This window comes from Nicotiana tabacum, chromosome 9 (assembly GCF_000715075.1).
Source record: "Nicotiana tabacum cultivar K326 chromosome 9, ASM71507v2, whole genome shotgun sequence".
Classification (NCBI taxonomy): domain Eukaryota; kingdom Viridiplantae; phylum Streptophyta; class Magnoliopsida; order Solanales; family Solanaceae; genus Nicotiana; species Nicotiana tabacum.
In genome coordinates, this window is record NC_134088.1 from 38108040 (window position 1) to 38126821 (window position 18782).

Here is an 18782-nt window from a genome sequence, read left to right on the forward strand (position 1 = left end):
AATTGTATTAGGTACTCTGAGTATTCAAGTTAGAGTTAACTTGAAGTTGTCGCAACAGTTAGAGGTTGGTTACCACAACGGGATTAGAGGTAATCCTTAGGTTTACAAAGATTTTTGTAAATATTGTTTTGGCTCAGTGATTTAGTGAAGTGTTGGAAAAAATCCTATTGAGTAGTAGGTCGTGGTTTTTTCATCTTTTGAGCCGAGTGCTTTCCACATAAAAATATTTGTGTTCTTTACTTTCCGCATTTACTATTTCCGCAACAGTAGTATAAGGAACACATAGAAGAATTAGGTCCTTCTATAATCAGTGCACGCGAAAATCGGAAATCACACAAATCACCCCGGGTGACATTAAAGTATAAAGCATCACTTTCAGAATATGATAAACTATCAAGAAGGAATTTAAACTGATAGTAATTGAAATCTGAGGCATCAAAATACACACACACACACACATATCACCTATTAGTTACAGGACTAAGTCCTGCGAACAAGAATAATCATAGCACATGTTATATCAAATGGTTGGCAAAGGAAGACGTTTAATATGCTATCGAGTTGGAAAAAAAATATTTATTTAACTGGTTATCAATCTAAACATAACCTATCACCTATGTAATTTATGACAATATTCAGGATTTCAAGTCAATATATATGGAATATCACTATATTTAAATTTTTTAACAATATGTATATACTTGGTTACTGTAGTATACAATTTTCAATTGTATAGTACATAATTTCAATAGGAAACATTAAATGCTTTCACTGTCAAAATTGTGAATCCTTTCTCTCTCTCTCTCTCTCTCTCTCTCTCTCTCTCTTATATATATATATATATATATATATATATATATATATATATATATATATATATATATAGATACACAGATATACATAATATCATATACAGACCCTCACCTTGAATCTTATCTTATGGTAGGCAATATGAGAAATTTGATATTCCTGACATCTCTTAGCGGTTTCGGAAGAACCAAATTAGTGAAACAAATGATTTATTTCCAAATAAAAAACTTTGAAAATTTTGTGAACCAAATTTTCTTTACTAAAGTGTTTATTCCCTTTTCTCTAATTTTCTAAGCACCGAGTATAGCGGTGGGAAGAGAGAGAAACATATTGGATCCCACCCTAATTTTCTCATTTCGAGTACTTTAGTCCAATTGATTCAAAGTCAAATAGGTGGACTCAGTAGCACGATATGGCCAACCAAAATCTTTAAACTCAAGGAACTTTGTGTACTTTATGATAACTAGTTTTCACATTGAAATGCTGCCCTTTAATCTCCATATACTCATTCTCTCAAAGCTTCGCTCTTTAGCCTTTTTTCCTTCACAAATCTTTGCTTTACATGTTACGATGAAGACATACAAACCAAATGGCCGACGTTTCATCATTTCCTCATTTTTCTTTATTATATTCCTTTGCGTTCTAGCTTCAATCAATGAAATCCGATTTGACAGCTTTTTGATATTAGGTAGTTGTGCTTTCTCTCAAACACCAACTAGAAATTCTTCTTCTGCTACAAACTTTCTTAGTGTAAATTCCTCTTCCTTGTCCACCAATAACGAAATCCGAATTCTCATAGGAATTTTGACACTTCCCGATCAGTACCAAAAGCGACACTTCCTGCGTCTAATCTATGGAACACAACCTCCAATAATGGGTGCAAAGGTTGACATCAAGTTTGTGTTCTGCAATCTAACAAAAGAAGATCAAAAGGTATTAGTAGCACTTGAAATAATGCGTTACGACGATATCATCATCCTAAACTGCCAAGAAAATATGAACAAAGGCAAGACGTATACCTATTTTTCCAGCTTGCCAGAGCTATTTTCAGTCTCAGATGACCAGCCATATTATCCACCTTATCATTACGTGATGAAAGCCGACGATGACACATATATAAGGCTTGAGAGTTTTGTAGAATCCCTAAGGCCATTGCCTAGGGAAGATTTGTACTATGGTTATGTTATTCCATGTCCAAGCATGGACCCTTTTGTTCATTACATGTCAGGAATGGGTTATTTAGTGAGTTGGGATATCGCAGAATGGATAAGAGAATCTGATATTCCTAAAAGCCATTTAGAAGGCCCAGAAGACAAGGTTTTTGGAGAGTGGCTCCGAGATGGTCACCGGGCAAGACATCGGTACAATGCCAAATGGTCTATGTACAATTTCCCCGAGCCGCCGACGAGATGCACGCACGAGCTGTGGCCGGACACGATTGCAGTTCATATGCTCAAGAATCAAGAAAAGTGGATTCAGACGCTCAACTATTTCAATGTCACTAGGGATCTTAAACCATCTAAGTTGTATCATATATGATATACCTTAGGCAAACACGTATTTTCCTCTGTTTTAGTTCTCTAGTTAACGTGACAATTTTTTTGAGATGATTCAAAGAGAAACAAGTTGCAGAAATTCATTACACAATCTAGCATTTAAATTTTTAACGGGTTTCATAATATCTTAATAACCTAATTATATCTATTTTCAAACAAAAATCAATATGTTTACCCTTATAATTGGATAACAATTAAACTTATAATGAGGTTCTAAAGATACGTGATTTCACTTAATATCGATAGACAAATATAAAGATTAATAACAGAAATGAACTATAAAATAAAGCGAACCAGTATTGAAACGGAATTCAACCCTCTAGAGTGCCCTCGAATTGAATGATGCAAGAACTATGAAAGTATAACAAGCTCAATAACAATGGTGAAAACAATAAAGAGAATTGTTGCTTTTTGTGTCTGTCAACCGTGTCCTCCAAATGATTAGAATCCCCATTTATATAGCAGAGGAGTTCCACTTATGGTACAATTCTAATTACAGAAAGAAACCCCATGATTAGCTAATTAACCGTTTCTGATTTGATCCGTTCCGAATTTATGCCATGATCATCGGCCAGTCACCGAGATTTACGCCATGATCCTCGGTCAGCCCCGAATATCTTGTCTTTCTGTTATTATGCTATCTTCGATCTTGCTCAATGTCTGTCTCATTTGGTTTCGATCGCTACTAGCCTCGATCTCGACAGGTACCTCGGTTCTGAACTCGGTACCTTATCCTTGTGATATGGCCTATTCCGTTACGAGACCGTCCTTCGATGCAAACTCCCGGTCTCAGTCAAACGGTAAAATCGGGTGGGGCTGATTTTAAGCGTATACACAATATGTGATTACCAAAATGAGATCAACTTTTCACGCACATGAAATTCATGCATGGTGAAGAGTAGGTTACATAAAGCAGTTTCCATTCTCATGCAAAATTACCTAATTAGAAACTACAGATGCGGTTGACAATTTGACCAAAAGTGCAAGCAAGAAGCTCCCTAATCTGGAGTGAGACTAAAGTTAGGCTCACTTCCATAACCTTATTTCCGCCAAGATAGAATAAATGCATGTGACTGCAAAGGACAGCTAGCGACTTCTAAATTGCAGCGCACGGAAAGGCAAACCTCCCCACCCCAAACTCCACCCACCCACAAAGCATAAAGAAAAAATAGAAATTAAAAAAATGAGAGATTTGAATATCTAGACTCCTGACCAAAAAATTTGGCCCCTTTATATTTATTTGTGAAGCTCAATTTTTCTTTAACTCCAGCTTTCTCCATAATAAAACTTAATATTTGTTTTTGACAGAATAGCCTAGTAAACACTTGTACTTGTTTCGGTTTGACATATCGGTCCTTTTATTTCACTTTTTTTCATCCAAACCCTTCTACTTGATAAAAAATCTATGTTTTGAAACTTTGTGACGATGTGTGTCTCACAATCGCGCCATATCAGAATCCACATAGGATAAAATATACCATGTCATTTTTTAGTTTACAAAAAATAAAAACAAACCCTTTTGACTTTTTTGCTTTTATTTTTTGACTTTATCTACATTTGTTTTCACCTAGTCCACCATCTCTTCTCCTTACCGCCAACAACTCCACCACTGCCATCGCCGAAAAATTCCACCGGCCACCGGAGAACACCATGAACCTTCGCAAGTTAGTCACAATAAAACTCTTCCGCACTCCTCCATCTTTATTCCTTCACCGATACAACCAAAAAGATAAATTCACTTCCCAATCATCTTCAGAATTTTACTTCTCCATTAAAATTTGGAGATCACTCTTCATTCTCCATTGGTTTCTTATTATTGGCAAACAACACACTTCATTACTAGATAAATTGAATAGATTTTTTTCTCAAAAAAGCAGATTTACTTCTCCATTAAAATCGGACAACTCATCATTTGCTCTTTAGAAAAGTGTTATCTGGAAATTACAATAGTTTTTGTCTGTTGGATGAGAATAGGTTCAAGGTAAAATAGTTTTTGGGTGAAAATTGGGAGGGAGAACGGGAAGGGGGTGCAGGTTGGGGGAGGGGGGGGGGGGAAGGGGAAGAAAGAGAAAAAGAAATAGAAAATGGGAGATGGGTTTTGGGGAAGAACGGGAAGGGGGTTAGTTTTTTCCTTTGTATATGACTGTTTTTTTTATTATTATTATTTTTTTTTTTTTCTTGTTAGTTCAATCATTTCTTAGGCCAATTATTTATGTTCACGCTCGTTGCATGCGTGAATTACACGCTTGTTGTCCAACTCAGTCATAATGTTGTCACGTATGATTGGTCAACGGTCAGAGGTGTTTAAAATATAGGTTTTGATTAATTAAAAGAGTTTGAATAAAAACAATTTAAGTAGAAGGACCGGGATGTCAAATCGAAATATGTTTAGGGGTCTACTAGGCCATTCTGCTTTTTTTTTTTAAATATTCTTTAGGGAATAAATTTCTATTGTGACTTTCAAACTGACAGAGTTTTTTTTATTTGTTTGTGAAAATTGACTGAAAGTTTGTATTTTACCCCATCAAAGAAATTAAGTGGTTCTGTGAAGACAGTAAGGGGCCGTTTGGCCATACAAAAGTTTTCGCTTTTTTTCAAATAAAAATTATTTTTTTCCAAAATTATCGTTTGGCCATGAAATTTTGAATTTTCACTTGAAGATGAATTTTGGAATTTTTGGAAAATTTGAAAAACTCCAAAAAATTATTTTTCAAAATTCACTCAGATCACTCGCAAAAATTCAAAAACAACCCAAAATTATATTCATGTCCAAACGCAACTCTAAGTTTCAAATAACCATTTTCACTTGAAATTGTTTTTCACTTTTTTAGAATTTTACAATTCTTACGTCCAAACGCCCACTAAGATTATCTAAAGGTCATCATTTGAACAGCCGTCAGTGTGTACAATTGGCTTCCTTATCACAGTTGACCCAATTGAACCCCTTGTTTCCCACAAACTATAAAAAGAAAAAGAAAAAGAACTAATTAATGGTTTCAATTGTGGGAGTAACTGATATTCCGCAAAAAATACATGTTTTTAGTAGATTTACGCTTCATATCTTGGGCACAATTGTATGAAGACGGACGGCTATCGATCCTCGCGTAGTGTGCGACGCAAATGAGCACCCCAGTTATTCTATCCGACCAGGTATTGGATGATGCTACCCCAAACTTACCCTAGGTAATATATACCCCAAGAAACGTCTTTTAGAGGGGGATACACTACTTTGGAGGCGAGGAACAGATGAGGAGCAAAGACGAAAGGAATTGGGCGATGAGTTTCTATTTTTCTTCCATCTTCTTTGTTAGTTTATGAAATTTTATCATTGTTTTGAGATGAACTCTAGCCGTGGCTAATTTCTCTATCATCTCGTTGTGGCTAGCCATGAATATTGACGTTTAACGATTGTTTCTCTTTTAATACAAATTGTCATCATGTGGTTATTTCTTTAATTCTGCACATAATTACTTTGTCGACAGTCTAGTTCTATATACTATCAAGGTTATAGAATCATTTTTAGATTAGAAAAGAATTAAAGAGTACTTGAACTCAGCCCTAGGGTTAAGGTGCGGATTTAGTTATGATAGGAATATACCTAGTCACCTCGCTTAACTAAATATCGTGACCTCGGAGTGTTCATAATAGATTAATTTCATAATGATATAGGTGTTAATATGCTTTTAATAGGCGAGTAACATTTCAGAAGAACACTACAAGTCTAATTTGGCAAATTAGGAACCATAGATAATTCGAATTAAGAAGAAATAATCTATATCTATTTATCTATATATAAAAGGAGAAGCAAAAGAATGTAATGATACCAAATGGTATAACTACAATTCAGACACATCTCCAATAAAGTTGGAGTTAATATGAAATTTGAAACTAGAACTAGAAAATCTATCTATATATAAAAGGAGAAGCAAAAGAATGTAATGATACCAAATAGCATAACTACAATTCAACAAGTGTCATTTTTTAAGACACGTCTCCAATAAAGTTGGAGTTAATTTGAAACTAGAACTAGAAAATAGGCAAAAAAACATTCATCCAACGGATTCACAAAAAAAAAAGGGATACTGCCTCCCATGTTGGGCAGTTATTTTATGGCTATCTATATATAAAAGGAGAAGCAAAAGAATGTAATGATACAAAATGGCATAACTATAATTCAACAAGTGTCATTTTTTAAGACACGTCTCCAAAAAAGTTGGAGTTAATTTGAAACTAGAACTAGAAAGTAGGCAAAAAAAACATTCATCCAACGGATTCACAAAAAAAAAAAAAAAAGGGATACTGCCTCCCATGTTGGGCAGTTATTTTATGGAAATTAAGATTTTTTTTAGTTAACAATAAACAAACAATTATTATCAAAATTTAAAAGTTCACATTTAATTACAGTTACAACTCCTAATAATAAGGATATAGACAAGGCAATAGTTACAATCTTCTTAAGTACCGTTTCAAGCCAAAGCCTTCACGTTTTCCCCGTCGTTTCAACCAAACACATAATTTTCAATTTCAAACGCCTCAAGTTTCAACTGCAATGGCACTCAAGGCAGAGAAAAAAAATAACAAAGGAGAAGAAGTTTAACGGAGAAGATGATCAGAAGGTAGAACGCTTTTCTTTTCCCAGTTTTTCATCTGAAGGTAGAAAGTTTCACTATTGCAACTTGGTTGATTGGTTACTTAATTCAAAATCTGAATGTGCTACATTTGTGTTTAGGACAAGGAGTGGTTTGGATAGCAGGTCATGGTTTCAAAAGAACTTGGAGCAAAAAAACAAGTAAATTTGTTGATTTGTGCCAGTAAGAATCTTCACCAATTCAGTATATTTCTTATGATTTTCATTTCTCTAATCCCTTTTTTCCCCTTACTTATCTTCTTCATTTGTTTGGTCATGGTTATAGGAAGGAGATCAAGTATCCAAATATGGAATTTTAAATAATGTTTTGCTGTTGAAGTATTCATCGTTTTTATGTCTTTTTTTTGGTTGGCAACTGTCCCTTCTCTTTTCACTTTCTTCTTTTCTGCTTTCCTCTATTTCTTCTTCTTTGTTTCTTTTGGTAGAGCAACTTACTGGAGAAAACTATTCCAATTTTATACTCATGAAACATTTTCAAAGGTAAATTAATTTTTGTACTATTTACAGTTATGCCTATAAAAGGTAAAGTTTCAACTTAACAATATGCTAGATGATTATTGAACAGTTATGGTAGATGCATGTTTCAATTTTTTTAATATTTAAGTTTTCTAAGGATTATGTTATATAGGTTCTTAAAGACCTTCTTACTATATTTTATGTGGAATGATTACGTTTGTTTTCTATGGGAGGGAAGGAAACTGATGGAAAGCTTGAAAACTATATATTTTCTTTGTAGATTAACTTGCTCATCTAAGTAGGATATTTTACTTTCTATTTACTGGTTTTAAATATCGGTCTTAGCAGCACTACATATTTTATGCGCACTAATCTTTCTTTTGACATTTTCAATTTCGCCGCTCCAATAATTCAAGGACAGAGTATGTTTTTCCAAATGTTATTTTATATGCATTTCGCAATTTTGTGTGCTGAGTTTTTGGATAAATATGAAGGACTTTTCCAAAGTGGATGTTATATTGACTGTAACAAATGATATTGATGAAGTAAAAATTGGATTAACAGAATGACTACAAAATGATAGAATGAAATGTTTTATTTTCTCTCCTATAATTTTTTTTTTTGTGTGAAAATTGAAATTTATTGTAACAAAAGAAATAAAGAAAAAAATCCTATTTTTTCATTCTGTAACGACTCGACCGGTTGTTTTGAATATTATAACCCCATTTTCCCATTTACTGCTAAATTTATGCCTTGCTATTGATTTATGACTTATCGGGTTAGTTGGTTCGGGTCCGGAAGGAATTCGGAGTGAAATGAGACACTTAGTCTCCTAATTGAAAAAAATAATTAAGTTAGAAAAGTGGACCGGATATGGACCTATGTGTAAACGACCTCGGATTCGAATTCTGATAATTTCAATAGCTCCGTATGGTGATTTCGGACTTAATTAGGAGCGCGTCCGGAAGACTGTTTGGAGGTCCGTAGAGGAATTAGACTTCAAATGCCGAAAGTTAAATTTTTGGAAAGTTTGACCGAGGGGTTGACTTTTTGATATCGGGGTCAAAATCCGATTCTGAAAATTTTAATAGGTATGTTATGTCATTTATGACTTGTGTGCAAAATTTGAGGTCAATCGGACGTGATTTGATAGGTTTCGGCGTTATTTGTAGAAATTAGAAATTTCAAAGTTCAATAGGCTTGAATTGGGGCGTAATTCATGGTTTTAGCGTTGTTTGAGGTGATTTGAGGATTCGACTAAATTCGTATGATATTTTAGGACTTGTTGGTATATTTGGTTGAGGACCCGAGGGCCTCGGGAGAGTTTCGGATGGTTAACGGATCAAAAATTAAACTACAACAGCTGCTGCAATTTCCTTCTGTTGGAAATTTCTTCTGACAGAAATCGAGCTCAGATCGAGTTCAGGGCCGAGGGCCACGATCGAAGCCATGATCGAGCCCAGGGTTGAGGGCCACGATCGAAGCCATGATCGAGCCCAGGGTCGAGGGTCACGGTCGAAGGCAGGGTCGAAGACATGATCGAAGGCCTAGGACCGAGGACCAGGATCGAGGGCCAGGATCGAGTTCTAGGATCGAGGACCTCGATCGAAGGCCAAGATCGAGGCAGAACCGAGGTTGTTTGGGCAGAATTATAAAAACAAAGACTTTGTCACATTCGTCATTTTTGACAAATTGGAGCTTGAGGAGAGGCGATTTTTGATATATTTTCAAGGACAACTTAAGGTAAGTTCCTTGTGATCATTTCTACTCCATAATATTGAATTATCATCCAATAATCCGACTAGATTACATGATTTTGAGGTGTAAATCGGAGATTGGAACTTAGAAATTTGAAAATAAGATTTATAGATTTGAGGGTCGAGTTGAGGTCGGATTTTGGTAAAATTGGTATGAGTAGACTCGTGGTTGAATGGGTTTTCGGATTTTGTAACTTTTATCGGGTTCCGAGATGTGGGCCCCACGGGCGATTTTTGAGCTAAATTTCGGATTCTTATGAAAAATTAGTATTTTCTTATGGAATTAATTCCAATAAATTTTATTGACTGAAATAAATTATTTGTGACTAGATTCGAGGCATTCAGAGGCCGATTTGCGAAGCAAAGGCATAGCAGAGTAAAGAGTTTCACGTTTTGAGGTAAATAACAGTTTTAAATCTGGTCTTGAGGGTATTAAACCTCGGATTTTGGTATCATGTGATTAATGTGAATTGCTATTTTCTATTAAAAAATAAAGTGAGGGTTAAAGATGAATTATTATCTGGTTATCATAAAATTTTGCAATATGTACATAATTTAGCAACTCTACTTTCTTCATTTTTTTATGTGATAGTAAAAATATTATCTAAGTTAACTGTCGTCTATATACTATGAGAATCCAATTTGATATTTTAATATTTTTTTAATATTTCATTACGCTATTATACTGGTTAGGGATAGAAATGATGCATAATGCATTTGAGTACCTTTTCCCCGTAATATAACTTAACTAATAATTTATATTTGTTTGTTATTTCTTTGCTTGATTAACTTATGCTTTCTTAACTTTTCTTGAAATCATGAATGGAATATTTTCTACTATATTCTGACACCTTTTTTTAATCACGCTTAAATGTCAAATCACAATCTAAAAAGGTACAATAATATATTTTGTAAAAATATTCAATATTGATGCTTTACTTTTAACTAAACATGATGTACATTGGTTACTCAATAAAACCTTTTTTGTAGATTACGAATCTATAAATTTACTTTTTCCTTTAAAATTCATATGCAAGAGAATTTTCGTGCATTATGGAATACTTTTAAACCTTAGGACAAAAGTTAATAAAAATTATAATATAAATTTGAATTTGAATAAAAAAGGAAAATTTTAATTTAAATAAAAAGATAAATATTTGCAATAGATGTGAAAGTGTTTAGCTTCATTTTTAAATAACTACTTCTAACGGAGTGGATTAGACGGAAGTCTTCTTCTAATCTATATTTGATTGTATCATTTCTATTATGCATAACAAAACTTATCAATTCTAATTTATCCGAAGACATGTTTTATCTTTAAATTCAAATCCCTATCTATAATTTGTATCTTCTATAGCTAAATAATTGTTTCATGGCTTGACCAGCCACTATAAGGCGTTTTGATGCTAATTACACAAGTGTGACGATACTGTCATTTTATATCATGTCTGGGTTTGAGTCATGAAGATAGACTTTGGGTGCCAATTAAAGTGGTTGGTCCATTAAGTACTATTATAAGGTTTTATACCAGACATTTTATAAACCATCAAACTTGACTCTCTACTAATTGTTCTTTGATAGGGGTTTGGAACAAGTACTTCAAAATAAGGAAACGAGTACTTTCAAGATCTTTAGAAACACGGAAACAATTGTCTGGACGGGTAACTAAGATGGGGAATCCATAGAACTTGATTTCAATCAGAAGAAGATAAAAGCAAGGAAGAATTGGCGTAGACAACTTGAGGTTGGGACCATTAATACTTTTATTATAGTTTGATTAGCATACATCCAAAATTTCCTAATTATTTAACTGATCATTCTTTATTTTTTATGCTTTGCAGCCTGATACCCATCTAAACCAGAAAGAAAAGTATATTTCATACACTGAATTTGTTAACCAAGAGCTTATTTTGTTTTCAATAGCTGACATTTAAAGGTCAATTTCATCGATGCTTGACGGTTTGAAACCGGATCAAAGGAAGATTATGTTTTGTACCTTTAAGAGGAACTTTATTAATTTGTACCAACATATCGTGTAGTGAAAATGGCCTTTTTCAAATGCTACTAATACATTTGTTTGAGAATCAGAATATGGCTAATCATCCAAGATTGTATTTTCTTATGAATTCTTTCCTCACTAGCTATTTTTTAATGGATACATATGGTTTCTTATGACTTGAATGTTTGAAAATCTAGTGGATTTACATATTCATAAAATAATAGCGTTTGCATGCTCCTTTGTGTCTACCATATTTTTCAAGTAATATTTTTATATGAAAAACTATATTTAATATTCACCGCACAACGCGCTGATACATATACTAGTATTATTAAAAGGAGAGGAAAAAGTCCTCATATTAAGTCAAGTGGCTGCCTCACAATAGGCCACTTGACAATTTAGAACAATGTTAGTTAGGTTAGGTAATAATTAGTTTCTTTTTAAATTTAAATTTTAAAATAAATTAAATTATGCATAATTTATTGTTAATAATTAGTTACTATTTTTAAAATAAATTATTGTTCATATACTTTAGTTATGAAACATCACTATTAGAAATTCGGGAAAAACAGTCCAAAAAAACTGACCAAAGTTGGTCGGTAATGGCCAATAACCGTCCAAAACGCGACCATTAACGTGTAGTCGGTATTTTGAAGGTCGGAAAGGCATACCGACCAACTTTGGTCGGTCAATTAAATTCAAAAAATAATTGCCGAAAGAACCGACCAAAATTGGTTGGTATTTTAATTATTATGTAATTAAAAAATGCACCAGGGCATCGAACCGGGGTCTGTACTGTAGCAGGATACTATTCTACCACTAGACCATTGGTGCATTTTATTTTAAAACTGTCTTTTATTTCATTTATACTCTTTAATTGTATTTTCGCACGAAAATAACCGACCAAAGTTGGTCGGTTTTATTAAAAAATAAAATTACCAACCGAATTCGGTCAATTTTTTAAAATGACCAGCCGAATTAACCGACCGATTTTGTTCTTTTTTTAAATATTAATTTTAATTAATTTTAAATGAAAAACCAACCAAAGTTGGTCGGTTTCTTGAAAAATAAATTTCGCGGGACTCAAAAATAGTTTCCCGCATTTTTGCGCCAAAGAAAATCAATCAAAGTTGGTCGGTTTCGTAAAAAATAAAATTTAAAATAAAATATTTTGAAAAACCGACCAACTTTGGTCTATTTTTTGGCCGGTTCTATGACCAACCAAAATTGGTCGGTCGACCGTGGTCGGTTTTTGTCGAATTTCTCGTAGTGTATTGTATTGAAAATAAAATACCAATTGAAATTCTATTAACGTAATATAATATACTATACTAAAAAGATAAATTATAATTTAAAATAATTAATATTCTTTAATATTGAACGCGCATCACGCAAGTTCTAATACTAGTGAGAACTTAATAGGATAGATAAATTGGCCACAACCCTAGAATATTTAACTCTACTGAATTTAAACTCATAAGCAATAATTTGTCCTTGTCATATTTTTATTCATTTAGTTAGTTATGACAACTTAAATTAATAACAAAATTCAATTTGGTGAACTCCAATAGATAAAGAATTTTAGTTGAATTGGTAAGTAGTTAATGATAAGTATCTTTGGGCTCGATATCTTACTATGTGTCACTATACTGCTTATTGACCACGTATACTTGCTTGGGCATTTCGGAACTACAAATTTTTTGCGCCGCTACCGGAGACTATGATATTAACTGCTTTACTAGATTTAGCTCTTTTTATTTACTTAGTCGAGTCTAATTTTTATTTTTGCTCATGTGTCTAAATCTCATATACTTTGCTTAAATACAATGCGTTAGAAGTCAAGATAGACTTCAAGACTTCGACCTAGAGCCTGAAACAATTCTTTGTAGAGGGTTGAGGATGCAAGAAAAGCTAGTAACACACAAGCACTCATTTAACTGCCTGTTGAAATGGCGGACGAACAACCACGAGCATTACAAGAGGTGTCAATGCCAAGCATTGCCAATTTCACCGCCAATGTCATTAAACCTAGAATTATCGATCATTTTAAGCTTAGACAAAGCATGATTCAGCTACTACATGCAATTAGTTAGTGCATAAGACTATCATACGACAATCCGCAACAACATATTTTGAACTTTCTGGAGATTAGTGACAACTACATTACTAATGGAGTCACGCCACATTATGTTCAACTCACACTCACTACAAGAAATCATACTTTTGTGAATAATGAATTCTCCACTAATACATAGAATGTCGCCACCAAAACCAATTAGAAATGGCACTTTTTCGTATATATACAAGATTTTAAAATTATTTACCTAATTTTGTATAAGTTTTTATATTTACGGAAGTAACAAAAGTTTTTTACAAAATATATATAAATCCGGTCAAAATCTACAATTTATCTACAACATAAATACACATATTTTGTACAGAATCCGGTCAAAAATTATAATTTACATACAACTTATATACAATTATGTAAGTTGTAGATATTTTATATTCCGTTTCTACATTCGACATACAAAATATATACAATTTGTTCATGTCTTCTTTTTCGAGTTTCAATCTGAAATTTCAACCAAAATCACCTTGAATCTTCACCAAATTGTCTCAAATTTGAGATATAAACTCCAAAGGATATTCTCAATCATTTGCAACAACACCCAATCCAAACAAAAAATAATTTCATGAAATTCCATTTTCGAATTCAAAACTTTGAAACTTTTTAGTGGCTGTGAATGAAGTTTTTAATGGATTAACATAGTTTCCAATTCAATCTACTCGCTTCTAATTAATACTATTTTGTTTATTGATTCCAAAAAGCTAAAAGAATGATAACTAAAATGATTCTCTTTATCATAGCTAATTTTTTTCTTATTTACTTCCTCGTTTTCATAGGATCTGAAGCAAGAACTTTGCTAGGTATATACTAATCTTTTTTTTTTTTCACTTAACAGTAGTATCATTTCTTCAGTTAATCCACATGAAGATATTAATATAAGAATACTGATAGAGAATGAGAGAGAGAGAGACAGAGAGAGAAGAGGGAATTCCCTATTCAATTCTTAATATAATGAGATACTCATTAATACTAATTTATATATAATTGATAAATTATATACCAACTTGTAATTAACTTAAAACCTAAACATTGAAGGTAAATAAGTTTCTAATATAGTACATATAGGTAAAAATCACATTAGAAATCGTTACAATAAAATTGTCTTCACAAACAAAAATAACAAAATAGCTACAGTAATCATAAATATGGACCAGTCAAAAAAAACCAACTTGTGTTAATTTACTAAAACGGTCCGCGGAGAGTAAAGCACAATCAGCAAATGAGATGAACCTTACTTTTTACGTCTTTCCAGCGAAATGCACAAATGGTTAAAAAATGAAAATAGATGAAATGGCCAATTTGCCCTTCTAAGTAGGACGGCCCTAAGCCCCTCTTGTTCCCGTTTCTATAAAAGCGTATAATATAATAAATAAAATAAAATAAAGTAATGTATATATATATACCGTCTGTCCCAATTTATCTTGTACTTTTCGCTTTTCGAAATTCAATAATTTTAATTTCGATTATGCATTTGGACATATTTTTTTTTTAACTTTTTGAAATTAAATTTATATATTTGGAAACTTCATAAAAAGTATAATAAGATACAAAAAAAAAATCTAATATATTTAAAAGACATATAAAAAAAATACAATCAATATATAATAATTTGTTTGCCTATCGAAATTCTTCAAGTAAATGGAAACAAAAGGAGTACTAATACACACGTACTCTTTGTGTCCAATTGAGGAAAGTCAAAGCGGTAGACTCAGTAGCACGATATAGCCAACCAAAATCTTTAACTCAAGGAAATTAGTGCACTTTATGATGACCAATTTTAACATTGAAATGCTGCCCTTTAAACTCTAAACTCACTCTCCCAAAGCTTCGCCTCTTTAAGTTTTTTTGTTCAGGAAACTTTTGTTTACATGTTACGATGAAGAAATACAGACCATATGGTCGACGTTTCATCATTCCCTCATTTTTCTGTATTATTTTCCTTTGCGTTCTAGCTTCAATCAATGAAATCGGATTTGATAACTTTTTGAAGGTTGGTAGATGTGCTTTATCACAAGCAACAATTAGTAGTAATTCTTCTTCTGCTACAAACTTTCTTAGTGTAAATTCCTCCTCCTTGTCCACCAATAACGAAATCCGAATTCTCATAGGAATTTTGACACTTCCTGATCAGTACCAAAAGCGACACTTCCTGCGTCTAATCTATGGAACACAACCTCCAATAATGGGTGCAAAAGTTGACATCAAGTTTGTGTTCTGTAATCTAACAAAAGAAGATCAAAAGGTATTAGTGGCACTTGAAATAATGCGTTACGACGATATCATCATCCTCAACTGCCAAGAAAATATGAACAAAGGTAAGACGTATACCTATTTTTCCAGCTTGCCAGATCTATTTTCAGTCTCAGATGACCAGCCATATTATCCACCTTATCATTACGTGATGAAAGCCGACGATGACACATATATAAGGCTCGAGAATTTTGTAGAATCCTTAAGGACACTGCCTAGGGAAGATTTGTACTACGGTTATGTTATTCCATGTCCTAGCATGAACCCTTTTGTGCACTACATGTCAGGCATGGGTTATTTAGTGAGTTGGGATATAGCAGAATGGATAAGAGATTCTAATATTCCTAAAAATCATTTAGAAGGGCCAGAAGATAAGGTTTTTGGAGAGTGGCTCCGAGATGGTCACCGGGCAAGACATAGGTACAATGCCAAATGGTCTATGTACAATTTTCCCGAGCCGCCGACTAGATGCACGCACGAGCTGTGGCCGGACACCATTGCTGTTCATCTTCTGAAGAACCAAAAGAAGTGGATTCAGACACTTACTTATTTCAATGTCACTAGGGATCTTAAACCATCTAAGTTGTATCATATACCATAGGCAAACACGTTTTTTGTCCTCCCTTTTTCCTAGTTCAATAGTTTTTTCCTTTTATTGGAGAATTTTATGCTGATGATACAGGCTTTATAGTATTATTGCAAGCTGAAAAGAGAATAAGAACAAATTTTGCTTTTGGAATTTGAAATGGGCAGGGGACAATTATCACTTTCTGTCTAAATTTCCTTCATTGGAGCAGTACTATCCAATAGTGCTGCAATTTTTACAATTGAAATGTCAATTACATTATATTAATACGACAGCACCTAGTTATGTCCCAAACTAAAGATGTGGTCCACTCAACTGATGCAACCAATAGCTGTTAGGCTCGAAAATTTGCCTTCTGAATGCTAGTTCAGAAATTTTGGATCGGAGTCAATTAATGGAGAGAACTGAGAACTCCCTCTGCCAAGAATACCGATTGCTACTAAATTATTTTTTTCAAATATAAGTATATTACCTACCTAAGGTTCCTTATTGCATAAACATCAACAAGCTTTAATTTACTATTATGTGGAATTAAACTAAGAAGAGATCCACGTGATCCACAGTTGGGGGTGGGGTCATCGGAACCGTTAGCTTCGACAAAAAGACTGTATATATATTTTATATATATCTATATATACAGTGGGGATCCTTTCAATAATTTAATTCGATCCCCTAAAATCACAAAATCTGGACGGGGGAGTTGATTTGTAGAAGTGCTTAATGTACCTTCAATCTCTTGATGACCCAGGTTCGAATCCGAGAATGCATAATTTTTTATTTTATTTTTAAAGTGGTGTCTCCTTGATGCTCAAATCTTGGTTCCCCTTACTTTTCCTCCTTTTCCTCTCCCTCACCCTTCCCCTTTGCGTATCCTTTGCTCCTCCATTCACAGGCCGTACAATTAGCTTTAGTCGCTCTCAACATTTGTTTTTTATTTTTCTTTTGCTTTAGAGTGAAATATGGTCACGGACTTTGTGCTACTTCTTTCCATCTCACGCAATACTTTTTATTTTTGTAGACTAAATCTCAATGTTGTCGGTACTCTCTCTCAATCTGATCAGGTGAAAATTTTAAATTGGGCAAGGTAACTAGCTATAAGCAGTCGAATAGTCCACCATAACGATTTTCAATGTTCAAATAGGGGCGGATCTACGTATGGAATTGAGGGTGGCACGCCACCCAATCGCTCGAATAAAATTTTATATACATACTAGTATTTTCTACTAAAACGATTACATAACCAACAAGTGGTACCCTAAGTCACAAAATAAGTGAAGGTGCCATAGTTGAACTGTTGAATTCCCACGCACAACATCCAGGATCGAGGCTCCCTGGATGTCCCTAGTTGTCCCTCTTTTTCTTTTTTCCCATTGCTTTCTTTTTAATGCTCTTTTTGTTAAATTTCTCTTGTTTTCTCTTATTTTCTTCATCTTTGTTATTCATTTTTTTTTGTACAATTCCAGTTTTATTATTTATTTATATTGCATATTTGCTTCCTTTATCACTTTCTGGATCTTATTTTATTTAGATGTAATTTAATTATTATTTTTTTATCCATCTAATATTATTTTATTAATTACAGAAAAATTTTATAGTGATGCATCAGGTACAATATAATATTAATCAGCTACATGTAGATTGAAAGGACGTATCACATATTCATTTATGTATAAATTGTTTTTAAAATTGGATTGAATAAATTCAAAACGGATCGAACTAAACAGAATTAAGTTAAAATAGATCGAATCGACTGAATGTACACGCTAATTCAATTTTCTTCACTAGTGTCCGGTTTGCAATAAAATAGTGGCACCCACAGTTCGAATCAAATGATTGCATTTATTAAAGAGACTTTTTCCCCCCAATTGTAGGTCTCTTAGTCTTTGTGGTCACTTGCCGAAACGATATGTCACCACCCCAATTTTCCTTTGTAGAATGTCGTGATGACACCTAATCTTTAAGATTAGGTAAGTCTAACAAACATGCGAAATAACTGAAATAATAATAATTTAAAATCTCAAACCTTCAACAATTATATAAAATAAAATCTGCAACTCAACATGTACAACTCCCAAAATCCGGCGAAATATAAGTCACAAGCTCTAAGTAATAGTACTGAATAACCCTATACATCAATGTCTATAAAAGGAAATGAAATAAGGAAATCAAGGTAGAAAGAGACTCCGAGGCCTGCGGAAGCTGACAGGTATACCTTGAAGTCTCCACGCTCAGACTCAAATCACTGATGCTTGGACTGAGATGTATCTGGATTTACACAAAAAGATATGCAGAAGCGTCTAATGAGTGCACCATAACGGTACCCAGTAAGTGCCAAGCCTAACCTCAGCAGAGTAGTGACGAGGTCAGGTCACGGCTCTACTGGAATGAATAAAGGACTGAACAAACATAAGGCAGTGTAAAAATGACAGTAATGAAATTGAAACAATAAATAGCATATCAAGGTTAGCTACACGGAAATAAAGCAATTAGTGCAACACGGAGAAAATAATTAATAATATGCTAAGGAAACAATAGCCAAAGACAAGTGCAAAAACGGAGAAATGCCAACAGGAGTCACTACCGAGGTAC

At 33.4% G+C, this 18782-nt stretch overlaps 2 protein-coding genes across 2 annotated transcripts; both read left to right on the forward strand.

Annotated features, from left to right (window-relative positions):
- Positions 1 to 913: 913 nt before the first annotated feature.
- LOC107768355 (beta-1,3-galactosyltransferase pvg3-like) lies at positions 914 to 3292 on the forward strand. Its single transcript, XM_016587475.2, has one exon. The coding sequence runs from the start codon at positions 1267 to 1269 to the stop codon at positions 2347 to 2349; it is 1083 nt and encodes a 360-aa protein (XP_016442961.1). The 5' UTR covers positions 914 to 1266; the 3' UTR covers positions 2350 to 3292.
- An 11749-nt stretch (positions 3293 to 15041) lies between these two features.
- LOC107768354 (hydroxyproline O-galactosyltransferase GALT3-like) lies at positions 15042 to 16344 on the forward strand. Its single transcript, XM_016587474.2, has one exon. The coding sequence runs from the start codon at positions 15234 to 15236 to the stop codon at positions 16206 to 16208; it is 975 nt and encodes a 324-aa protein (XP_016442960.2). The 5' UTR covers positions 15042 to 15233; the 3' UTR covers positions 16209 to 16344.
- The last annotated feature ends 2438 nt before the right edge of the window (positions 16345 to 18782 follow it).